The sequence below is a fragment of the Oncorhynchus keta genome, chromosome 34 (assembly GCF_023373465.1).
Source record: "Oncorhynchus keta strain PuntledgeMale-10-30-2019 chromosome 34, Oket_V2, whole genome shotgun sequence".
NCBI lineage: Eukaryota > Metazoa > Chordata > Actinopteri > Salmoniformes > Salmonidae > Oncorhynchus > Oncorhynchus keta.
Window position 1 is genome coordinate 67,690,859 of NC_068454.1, and position 13,182 is coordinate 67,704,040.

At 44.2% G+C, this 13,182-nt stretch overlaps 1 protein-coding gene across 1 annotated transcript in view; it reads left to right on the plus strand.

The window, feature by feature from the left end:
- The window catches only part of LOC118375787 (oxidation resistance protein 1-like), a 187,258-nt gene that overhangs the window by 93,507 nt on the left and 80,569 nt on the right, over window positions 1-13,182 (plus strand). The window contains exon 3 of the mRNA XM_052494526.1: window positions 411-604. Within this exon, the coding sequence (XP_052350486.1) occupies window positions 411-604 (194 nt within the window). The remainder of the gene's footprint in view (window positions 1-410; window positions 605-13,182) is intronic.

The following is a 13,182-nucleotide window of genomic DNA, read 5'->3' on the forward strand; positions in this document are numbered from 1 at the left end:
CTGTCCAATTCATATTCCTGTTATAATATTGTTGTGTTTTATTATAAAACAATAAAATATTGTTGAAATGGTTTGTTAAATTGAATTGTTAATGAGGACCTTATTAAGTTAATGATCTCTCCTCCAATGAATCATAGCCAGAGTATGGAATATGCCACACCAAGAAAATGTTGCATTCACTCGACATCATTATCAATAGCTGCTGTGCTGACTGCTGACATAACATCATGTGATGAACTGTTTTGTTATTGGCAGCAATGTCCATGTACTGTATCTTTTGACACATTTGCCCTTGAATTTACATGGTCATATTTCCCATTTCCTGTTGCATGACCATGTTATTACTAAATATGTGGTGTTATGTGTTATGACTGACTCCATATTTCCTGTTGTTGTTTTGTTTTGAACAGACTGAAGAAGAAATCCCAGTCAGTGGATATTGCCACTCAAGGATTCTCCCCTACCCTGGTGCCAGCCTCACCTCACAAGACTGAACCACCTGTTACCAAGACAACCACGTTGGGGGTGCAGCAAAACAATGCAACCAATTCCCAGAGAATCTGCAGTCCACGGTGCGGCGAGCTGAAACGCGGCTACACCATCGGTAAATGAAAAGTGCTAGAATTCTGATCGGCCCATCTGTGTGGTCCATGTTCCTTCCATTTGGCTTTCCTCCGGGACACGAGTCTGTGGCAGGAAGAGGAAGGGATGTTGGAGGGTGTGTGTGTGCACGTGTGTGTGTGCACATGTGTAGGTGTGCACGTGTGTAGGTGTGCACGTGTGTAGGTGCATTGTAAGGCGACTGACTGATAGAACCTCAAGATGGCCTCAAATCAAATCAAATGTATTTGTCACATACACATGGTTAGCAGATGTTAATGCGAGTGTAGCGAAATGCTTGTGCTTCTAGTTCCGACAATGCAGTAATAACCAACAAGTAATCTAACCTAACAATTCCAAAACTACTGCCTTATACACACAAGTGTGAAGGGATAAAGAATATGTACATAAAGATATATGAATGAGTGATGGTACAGAACAGCATAGGCAAGATGCAGTAAATGGTATTGAGTACAGTATATACATATGAGATGAGTATGTAAACAAAGTGGCATAGTTAAAGTGGCTAGTGATACATGTATTACATAAAGATGCAGTAGATTATTTAGAGTACAGTATATACATATACATGTGAGATGAGTAATGTAGGGTATGTAAACATTATATTAAGTAGCATTGTTTAAAGTGGCTAGTGATATATTTTACATAAATTTCCATCAATTCACATTATTAAAGTGGCTGGAGTTGAGTCAGTGTGTTGGCAGCAGCCACTCAATGTTAGTGGTGACTGTTTAACAGTCTGGCCTTGAGTTAGAAGCTGTTTTTCAGTCTCTCGATCCCTGCTTTGATACACCTGTACTGACCTCGCCTTCTGGATGATAGCGCGGTGAACAGGCAGTGGCTCGGGTGGTTGTTGTCCTTGATGATCTTTATGGCCTTCCTGTGACATCGGGTGGTGTAGGTGTCCTGGAGGGCAGGTAGTTTGCCCTCGGTGATGCAGTGTGCAGACCTCACTACCCTCTGGAGAGCCTTACGGTTGTGGGCAGAGCAGTTGCTGTACCAGGCGGTGATACAGCCCGACAGGATGCTCTCGATTGTGCATCTGTAGAAGTTTGTGAGTGCTTTTGGTGACAAGCCGAATTTCTTCAGCCTCCTGAGGTTGAAGAGGCGCTGCTGCGCCTTCTTCACGATGCTGTCTGTGTGGGTGGACCAATTCAGTTTGTCCGTGATGTGTACGCCGAGGAACTTAAAAAGAGGTCCATTAATGACCAGACAGTCTCAGCAGGCCTATGGGGGTGATGTAACAACAACACTCTCTAGTCTTCAATAATAATTTACCCAATTCTGTAGCTGTGAAATAACCATATACCGTGTTTGTGTTCTCTGTAACTGGATAAGTTATTCTGAAAGAATTGTGTACAGGTTAATGTTCCACAGAACACCATATGTCTACAGCAGTTTTCCTTAATTTAGCCTTTACCTATTTCATTTGTAATATATAATAAGTTGTGTCAACAAGGCTGTTTCCCAGTGGTCTCTTAAGCACCTGACTCTACAACCACATGCCTTAGCAGCAGTGTTGAGGGTTACGCATTTCAAAAGTAACACGTAATGTAATCGGGTTACTTTTATTAGTAACGGAGTAAAGTAACACATTCCTTTTTCAAATTGGGTAATATTGTTACAGTTACTTTGTCAAACAACGCCTGCGTTACATTCAGAATCATATCTCTACCGGGACGGGTGTTTCCATGATCGGATCTTGACTTGTTTCCTCATTAAGTTCTCGAGTGGAGAAAGGCTGTTTGGAGAAATGTCATGACAGCTGCTGTCCAAAGAAATGTATAGAGGGCACACCTCTGATCTTTGCCATCGATCGCTTTTTTGATAGCAAAGCCCATAGAAGGATTTTCTGTCTAGTGACAAGTGTGTCCTCTACACATCCCTATTGGTTTGTGTTTGTGCGCTCTATAACCAGAACTGTCTAGTGACAGTCCTCTACACATCCCTATTGGTTTGTGTTTGTGTCTATAACCAGAACTGTCTAGTGACAGTCCTCTACACATCCCTATTGGTTTGTGTTTGTGCGCTCTATAACCAGAACTGTCTAGTGACAGTCCTCTACACATCCCTATTGGTTTGTGTTTGTGCGCTCTATAACCAGAACTGTCTAGTGACAGTCCTCTACACATCCCTATTGGTTTGTGTTTGTGCGCTCTATAACCAGAACTGTCTAGTGACAGTCCTCTACACATCCCTATTGGTTTGTGTTTGTGCGCTCTATAACCAGAACTGTCTAGTGACAGTCCTCTACACATCCCTATTGGTTTGTGTTTGTGTCTATAACCAGAACTGTCTAGTGACAGTCCTCTACACATCCCTATTGGTTTGTGTTTGTGCGCTCTATAACCAGAACTGTCTAGTGACAGTCCTCTACACATCCCTATTGGTTTGTGTTTGTGTCTATAACCAGAACTGTCTAGTGACAGTCCTCTACACATCCCTATTGGTTTGTGTTTGTGCGCTCTATAACCAGAACTGTCTAGTGACAGTCCTCTACACATCCCTATTGGTTTGTGTTTGTGCGCTCTATAACCAGAACTGTCTAGTGACAGTCCTCTACACATCCCTATTGGTTTGTGTTTGTGCGCTCTATAACCAGAACTGTCTAGTGACAGTCCTCTACACATCCCTATTGGTTTGTGTTTGTGCGCTCTATAACCAGAACTGTCTAGTGACAGTCCTCTACACATCCCTATTGGTTTGTGTTTGTGCGCTCTATAACCAGAACTGTCTAGTGACAGTCCTCTACACATCCCTATTGGTTTGTGTTTGTGCGCTCTATAACCAGAACTGTCTAGTGACAGTCCTCTACACATCCCTATTGGTTTGTGTTTGTGCGCTCTATAACCAGAACTGTCTAGTGACAGTCCTCTACACATCCCTATTGGTTTGTGTTTGTGCGCTCTATAACCAGAACTGTCTAGTGACAGTCCTCTACACATCCCTATTGGTTTGTGTTTGTGCGCTCTATAACCAGAACTGTCTAGTGACAGTCCTCTACACATCCCTATTGGTTTGTGTTTGTGCGCTCTATAACCAGAACTGTCTAGTGACAGTCCTCTACACATCCCTATTGGTTTGTGTTTGTGTCTATAACCAGAACTGTCTAGTGACAGTCCTCTACACATCCCTATTGGTTTGTGTTTGTGTCTATAACCAGAACTGTCTAGTGACAGTCCTCTACACATCCCTATTGGTTTGTGTTTGTGCGCTCTATAACCAGAACTGTCTAGTGACAGTCCTCTACACATCCCTATTGGTTTGTGTTTGTGTGCTCTATAACCAGAACTGTCTAGTGACAGTCCTCTACACATCCCTATTGGTTTGTGTTTGTGTCTATAACCAGAACTGTCTAGTGACAGTCCTCTACACATCCCTATTGGTTTGTGTTTGTGCCTATAACCAGAACTGGCAGAACCAGAACTGTCCGTAGAAGACAAGGTGAGCGCTACCATCAGTCCTGTGTCATGCCAACAGTAAAGCATCCTGAGACCATTCATGTGTGGAGTTGCCTCTCAGCCAAGGGAGTGGCTGAGAACACAGCCATGAATAAAGAATGGTACCAACACATCCTCCGAGAGTAACTTCTCCCAACCATCCAGGAACAGTTTTTGACGAACAATGCCTTTTCCAGCATGATGGAGCACCTTGCCACAAGGCAAAAGTTATAACTAAGTGGCTCGAGGAACAAAACTTCGATATTTTTGGTCCATGGCCAGGAAACTCCCCAGAACTTAATCCCAATGAGAACTTGTGGTCAATCCTCAAGAGGTGGGTGGACAAACAAAACACCACAAATTCTGACAAACTCCAAGCATTGATTATGCAAGAATGGGCTGCCATCAGAAGTTAATTGACAGCATGCCAGGGCGGATTGCAGAGGTCTTGAAAAAGAAAGGTCAACACTACAAATATTGACTCTATGCATCAACTTCATGTAATTGTCAATAAAAGCCTTTGACAGTTATGAAATGCTTGTAATTATACTTCACTATTCCATAGTAACATCTGACAAAAATATCTAAAGACACTGAAGCGGCAAACTTTGTGTTAATTAATATTTGTGTCATTCTCAAAACTTTTGGCCACGACTGTATACCACAGGTATGACAAGAATATTGATTTTTACTGCTCTAATTACATTGGTAACCAGTTTATAATAGCAATAACTCACCTCGGGGGTTTGTGATATATGGCCAATATACCATGGCTAAGGGCTGTGTCAAGTAACTCTGCCTTGCGTCGTGCATAAGAACAGCCATTGGCCATATACCACACCTCCTCGGGCCTTATTGCTTAAATATAACGCTTTACTTTCCACACAAAGTAATATTGTAAAATAACATGTTACTTTTGTTTACTTTTCAAATAACTAATCCCAACACTGCTTAACAGCAGGGTTAAATCATAATAATGTAAAACAATGCTAAGAGCTCTGTATGAATTTATTGTGTCCTGTCCTTTGAGCTTATGTGATTAATTATCAATGCAAATGAATACAGTTGAAATCCCTGCTACAGTATAAGTGCTCTGCTACTGGAGTAGTGAGGGTATGGATGTTAAGAGTGTGAATAGTGTGTGGGTCCTTTATTGACTTTTTTAAATAATATATCATCTCTGGTGACAGACGTAAACATACATCTCTACATGTCAATAAATATAAAGACAATTAGCTAATTGTAATAGTTAGTTAGCTAGCTGGCGCTAACAATATTTGGTTCTAGGTTGCGACATTAGGCCTATATAATGGGTAAGTAACTAGACATTGACTAGTGACGGTCCCTCATTCTAAACCCCTATCTTGATGTGCTTTATAATCCACCCTTCAGGCTAAAGCAACATATCCAGCCAGCCCATTTGGATTCTATCATGCTAATTTATTCTAATAGGAGAATAAATAATAATGTAGCCTTGGGGGACATGACAGCTTGTTGTGCTGTCTGTCTGTGACAGAACCTACCTCCTGACAGAGCTGTCATTACACCATCAAGACGTTTTAATAACCACACAATCAATGAGCCTCCAACCAGGTTCAACGCTTGAATTTCCACTGATATTCTGAGATGAGGGAGGCGACAGTGGCACTGATCACGCCCCAAATGAAACCATGTTCCTTACATACTAAACAATATCTATTGTCCCTGGTCAAAAGTAGTAGACTATATAGGGAATAGGGTGCCATTTGGAGTGCAGATACTGTGAAGGATCTGGCTGAGTAGGAGTTGTTACCAACCGCCTGGAAGTACCTGGAAGGGTGCACAGCGTCTGTGAGTGGGAAGCTGGAGATAATGGCTTCTAAGAGGGTTATTCACCTTGTCCTTTTGTACAGTAGCTCTCCTTTATCTCTCTCTTTCTCTCTCTGTCGGTCTGACTCGTTATTTCCTAATGTATTAGCTGTGTCTCTGACCCATGGGGTTTGTTGTGGGAATCTGTCTCAAGGACGGTAAAGGCAACAGATTTGTACATTGCTCCAACCTTGGCCAAAGTGTGAGGTGAGATGTATTATCACAGTACAGCACTGCTGTTTGACTTATCTCTGTGGACACACAGACTACAGAGATCGAGAGGACGGCGGTGCATGCTAACACAAATATTCTGGTCTGACCGAGTTGGCAGTCTATTATTAGGGCTGACTTGCTGGCCAGTCATTCTGGGGAGACATTTCTTTGTGTGTGCGTGAGTGTGCGCGTGTGTGTGTTTGTGTGTTTGTGTGTGTGTGTGTGTGTGTTTGTGTGTGTGTGTGTGTGTGTGTGTGTGTGTCAGGTTATGATTTGGCTGCTACTGTTAACTGGAACAATGTCAGGATTTCTGCTATCTTTAAATGCCCGTTTATAAATTCTACTTGACGAGCTGGAGATGCTGCTCACTGTTATGGTTGGTGATAGTTATAGGCCTAGTCACTGCTTTAGGCAGAACATGAGTGTTCCTTGCTCCTCGTATTTCTTCTGTCTAAGGGGGTTTGTTGCTTGTGTTTACCCATAGTAACAGTTTCCAGGGGTGGCAATTACAGTATGTATACAACTGCTTGTCATCTCCCACTGACACTGTATGCATTGGGACAGTTACTTTGAATTGGGACAATTCGCTTTTTCTAAAGTATCATTTTTTGGGGGTGTCTTTGATTGTAAGTAATTCATTTTGCAGGCTTGTTTTGGCAGCCTTACCCTTATGAAGTCAAGGTGAAGACGCACAATGGTCGTTGTGGACCAGAAAGGTCACAATGATAGCACACTGATAATGTCTTTCCATCCTTCCACTGCTCTGTTGTTGTGTGCTAAATAGGGAACTCAGTGCCATCTGGGACACAGCCAAGATGCTTTGACCAGAAGGACCATCAGTAGGGCCATCAGTAAGACCATCAGTTGGGCCATCAGTAAGACCATCAGTAGGGCCATCAGTAAGACCATCAGTAAGACCATCAGTAGGACCGTCAGTAGGACCATCAGTAAGACCATCAGTAGGACCATCAGTAGGACCATCAGTAGGACCATTAGTAGGACCATCAGTAGGACGATCAGTAGGACCGTCAGTAGAACCGTCAGTAGGACCATCAGTAGGACCGTCAGTAGGACCGTCAGTAGGACCGTCAGTAGAACCGTCAGTAGGACCGTCAGTAGGACCGTCAGTAGAACCGTCAGTAGGACCGTCAGTAGGACCGTCAGTAGGACCGTCAGTAGAACCGTCAGTAGGACCGTCAGTAGGACCGTCAGTAAGACCGTCAGTAGGACCGTCAGTAGGACCGTCAGTAAGACCGTCACTAAGACCGTCACTAAGACCGTCAGTAGGGCCGTCAGTAGGGCCGTCAGTAGGGCCGTCAGTAGGGCCGTCAGTAGGGCCGTCAGTAGGGCCGTCAGTAGGGCCGTCAGTAGGACCGTCAGTAGGGCCGTCAGTAGGACCGTCAGTAGGACCGTCAGTAAGACCGGCAGTAGGACCGGCAGTAAGACCGTCAGTAGGACCGTCAGTAGGACTATCAGTACAGTAGGACCGTCATTAGGACCATCAGTAGGACCGCCAGTAGAACCGTCATTAGGACCATCAGTAGGACCGTCAATATGATCATCAGTAGGACCGTCAGTAGGACTGTCAGTAAGACCGTCAGTAGGACCCTCATTAGGACCATCAGTAGGACCGTCATTAGGACCATCAGTAGGACCGTCAGTAGGACCGTCAGTAAGACCGTCAGTAGGACCGTCATTAGGACCGTCATTGGGACCATCAGTAGGACCATCAGTAAGACCGTCAGTAAGACCATCACTAAGACCGTCAGTAGGACCGTCAGTAGGACCGTCAGTAGGACCGTCAGTAGGACCGTCAGTAAGACCGTCAATAGGACCGTCAGTAGGACCGTCAGTAGGACTATCAGTACAGTAGGACCGTCAGTAGGACCGTCAGTAGGACCGTCAGTAGGACCGTCAGTAGGATCGCCAGTAAGACCGCCAGTAAGACCGCCAGTAAGACCGTCAGTAGGACCGTCAGTAGGACCGTCAGTAGGACCGTCAGTAGGACCGTCAGTAAGACCGTCAGTAAGACCGTCAGTAGGACCGTCAGTAAGACCGTCAGTAGGACCATCAGTAGGACCATCAGTAGGACCGTCAGTAGGACCGTCAATAGGACCGTCAGTAGGACCGTCAGTAGGACTATCAGTACAGTAGGACCGTCAGTAGGACCGTCAGTAGGACCGTCAGTAGGACCGTCAGTAAGACCGCCAGTAAGACCGCCAGTAAGACCGTTAGTAAGACCGTCAGTAAGACCGTCAGTAGGACCATCAGTAGGACCATCAGTAGGACCGTCAGTAAGACCGTCAGTAAGACCGTCAGTAAGACCGTCACTAAGGCCGTCAGTAGGGCCGTCAGTAGGGCCGTCAGTAGGGCCGTCAGTAGGGCCGTCAGTAGGACCGTCAGTAGGACCGTCAGTAGGACCGTCACTAAGACCGTCAGTAAGACCGTCAGTAAGACCGTCAGTAGGACCGTCAGTAGGACCGTCAGTAGGACCGGCAGTAGGACCGGCAGTAGGACCGGCAGTAGGACCGTCAGTAGGACTATCAGTACAGTAGGACCGTCAGTAGGGCCATCAGTAGGACCGTCAGTAGGACCATCAGTAGTCCCTTATGGTTTAGCTGTAGCAGGGTGGTTGTGATTCCCTTATGGTTTAGCTGTAGCAGGGTGGTTGTGAATACCTTATGGTTTAGCTGTGGTTTAGCTGTTTAACTGCTGTTTAACTGCCTGAAAAATTGCCTGCATCCGCTACCGGTCCGCAGTCAAATGACCACCCCTCATCACTGTCAAACGCTCCCTAAAACACTTCTGCGAGCAGGCCTTTCTAATCGACCTGGCCAGGTATCCTGGAAGGATATTGACCTCATCCCGTCAGTTGAGGATGCCTGGTCATTCTTTAAAAGTAACTTCCTCACCATTTTAGATAAGCACGCTCTGTTCAAAAAATGCAGAACTAAGAACAGATATAGCCCTTGGTTCACTCCAGACCTGACTGCCCTCGACCAGCATAAAAACATCCTGTGGCGGACTGCAATAGCATCGAACAGTCCCCGCGATATGCAACTGTTCAGGGAAGTCAGGAACCAATACACGCAGTCAGTCAGGAAAGCAAAGGCCAGCTTTTTCAAGCAGAAATTTGCATCCTGTAGCTCAAACTCCATAATGTTCTGGGACACTGTAAAGTCCATAGAGAACAAGAGCACGACCTCCCAGCTGCCCACTGCACTGAGGCTAGGTAACATGGTCACCACTGATAAATCCATGATAATAACTTCAACAAGCATTTCTCAACGGCTGGTCATGCCTTCCTCCTGGCTACTCCTACCTCGGCCAACAGCAACCCCCCCCCCGCAGCTACTCGCCCAAGCCTCCCCAGCTTCTCCTTTACCCAAATCCAGATAGCAGATGTTCTGAAAGAGCTGCAGAACCTGGACCCGTACAAATCAGCTGGTCTTGACAATCTGGACCCTCCATTTCTGAAACTATCCACCGCCATTGTCGCAACCCCTATTACCAGCCTGTTCAACCTCTCTTACATATTGTCTGTCTGTCTGTCTGTCTGTCTGTCTGTCTGTCTGTCTGTCTGTCTGTCTGTCTGTCTGTCTGTCTGTCTGTCTGTCTGTCTGTCTGTCTGTCTGCCCCCCAGTGTCTGTCTGTCTGCCCCCCAGTGTGTTTCTGTCTGCCCCCCAGTGTCTGTCTGTCTGCCCCCCAGTGTGTTTCTGTCAGTTAGTGTTCCAGACCTTGTCTAAAATGACACCCTATATAGTGCACTACTTTTGACCTGAGCTCAGGATGCAATATAATATGTTGACATTTCAGACGCAGCACCATTCAGGCAGCAGGAAGTCTCAGATGTTTAATTGTGCCCATTTAAAGTAATTAGGTAAAGTAAAAAATTACAAGTAAAGTTATGACTGTGCTTGGAAACATTTTTTTCAAAGGTTAATGGTATGCTTTACTCATCCCCTGGGATACATGGGCTAGCTTGGATGATAACTTGGTTATAAGACTGAATGTCACCTCTGTTTTCTGTGTTTGGAGCTTTGAACTTTCTTGCATATTATTGTCTTTGTGGATGTAGTGCTCACTCAATCTTTCTCCCTCTCTCTTTCCCTCTCTCTCTAGTAGTCTCTATTTCTCTTTCTCTCTAGTAGTCTCTTTCTTTCTTTCTTTCTTTCTCTATCTCTCTCTCTCTCTCTCTCTCTCTCTCTCTCTCTCTCTCTCTCTCTCTCTCTCTCTCTCTCTCTCTCTCTCTCTCTCTCTCTCTCTCTCTCTCTCTCTCTCTCTCTCTCTCTCTCTCTCTCTCTCTCTCTCTCTCTCTTGTTGTGTCTCTCTCTCCACATCCCTTCAACCACACTGCATTCATTAACCGTTTGAATTATTGAGCGGCATATCTCACGGTAGCAAAGATTTAGTGACCAGGTGGGTCACAGCTATCCATTACACCAGCATGCTTCCATTGTCCTACAAGGCAAATTAAATCAGTCGCCGTAGCTCTTGGTTTTATCAATCTAAACAATAAACGGGTTTGTTCCATTCAGGACAGTCTTTTCTGTGGTTGTGTACCAAATGGCACCCTATTCCCTACATAGTGTGCTGCTTTTGAATAGAGCCCTATGAGCGCCGGTCAAAAGTAGTGCACCATATAGGGAATATGGTGCTATTTGGGGCACAGGCTGTGTAAAGGAGATGTTTGACTGAATTATGGTTAGTATCGAGCACAGACCAAAGACCAACATCAGTCCAGACCAACACAAGACAAGGCTTTGATAATGTGGCATACCGGTTGCTGTGTCTCTTTTCAATGTTACCCCAGATTAAAGGGTGGGTGTGGAGGAATTCCTGCTATTTACAGCTTGAGAGAGATACAATAATACTTTTAACTGGAGCTACTATAAAGCATGGTTAGCCAGATAATCAATCTCCATGTTGGGATTTGTGTGTCACACTTGCGCACGCATGCATGCACGCACACACACCTCTGGTCTGACACTAACACCCCTCCTCATTTTAATCTCAATGTCATTGGCCTATGATATGACACTATACTAAATAGCACCACAACAAATATCGTGCAGATGTTCTTTGGGGCATGGATAGATTCCACATCTATCCCATGTTAATTGTTGCGTATTCCATCTAGATGATTCCGTTAGCGACTATCGTTAAGACTCAGTATCACTAACACTACAAAGGACAGCAATAGAGTATTTTATCCTCAATGGTCTGTTTGATGAATCAACAACTCTCAGGTAGATTCAAGCCCTTGTCATAGAGAGGTTAAATCACTGCGCCCCAATGGCACCCTGTTCTCATTATAGTGCACTACTTGTGACCTGGGCACTGTCGTGTCTTTGGCTATGCTGGATTGTGATATGACATGTATTCTATAAAATGTATTCTATAAAATCCTTTCTCTGTAAGTAATATTACCTGATTGAGCTAATCATGGAAATGTAATTAACTAGAAAGTCGGGGCACCACAAAATAATATTTATAGAGCAGTTATCTTCCGAATAAACTCTTAAAGACCTAGTAATATTTTACATCAATAGCAGTCAATATTAATCGTCACCTTATTTCAGTCTCATTTGAAAGTTGTAAATTCTTGATTATCTTCACGAACCCTGGCTAACAAGTTGAATCAGCAATACAAATTGGGTTTAATTATTTATTTACTAAATACCTAACTAATCACACAGAATTACATATACACAGAATGAATCATACATTGATTACAAATGATGTCATAAAGGAAAACGTCCCTAGCGGACGGAAAGATATGACAGCTGGTTATACAAAGAAAGTGGGTTGGGTTTGAGTGAAAGAGCGGGAAGACTGAAGAACAAATGGAGAAGTGATGTCTCTATTGGGCCGTAGGCAGCTACTCTATCGTAAATACAGAATCTTATGCATTCTAAATTACCGCCCATTTGGAAAAGGAAAATGCAATAAATATTTACTCTGAGCTGCGCTTCGGTAGGTTGGTCATAGATGCTGGTCGTGTTGGCCAACAGAGATCTTCCTGTCCTCTGTTCGTCCTTTCCTAGCCCACGTTTACAGAGGCCACTGCTAACTCAACAGCTTGGAGGTATCACTTCTGTAGTGAATAAGAGTGCAAAGTTCATACCATTCGCAACCAAAGCTCACGCTGAAGTTTGCTTCGTTCTGTAGTTATTATCTGAACCCTTCTGACATCGGATCGTCATCCTAATGTACCTGGAACAGGAAGTTATATTGTCGTCAAGGCTTTATATAGGAAGGGAGAGGAGGGCGTGTTTCATAGTTTATAACCAATGTCTTTTCACGTGGGCGGGCCACTGAGTCGGGCCTAATTCACTCATGAAATCCCAATTCCAACATTTTAGAAGCTAAAATCACATTTCATCCCCTCCTAAATAATTTGATATTCAAACATTTAAATTGCACAACAATTCAATGTGAATCTGATAACTAATGTGTAGACTTTCCAGTGTACTGTTCATGTCATCCTATCATTGATGAGAATGTCTCAGATGACAACCGAACTGACATCATATTCATTAATTAAGTACCAACAGATATGTTCAACTGGTTGGATTACCAAAATATGGTTAATTTCCCCCCACCTTCTGATGTTCCCACAATCTCTGTTTATCAAAGGCTATTCAAGAGTCCCTCTGAAGAGTCAAGAGAGAGGGAAGGGAGAAAGGTGTTTATGGGGGGGGTCATAAACCTTACCCACAGGCCAAGTCATGACAGCACATAGGGCCCAAAGTAGTGCACTCTAGGGAATAGGGTGCCATTTTGGACAGAACTATAGCTCAATGACAGTGGCAATGGGATTCATAACAATGGCCATGGGAGAGTTTCAACTTTACCCAGCAATGAAATACATTTTATTTTCTCTTGTGGTCAATTCAGCAGTGGGGAGCTGAATTTACTGCAGTGTACTGTAAAATATCTGCCTTTGTTCCAGTGGTGTAATTACGTTGACGTGAAGTCTCTCTGCAGCCCTCGTCTCCTCTCCTCCAATCTGAGTTCAATATATAAATGCCACCGCGCTAGTAATCACACTGTTTCC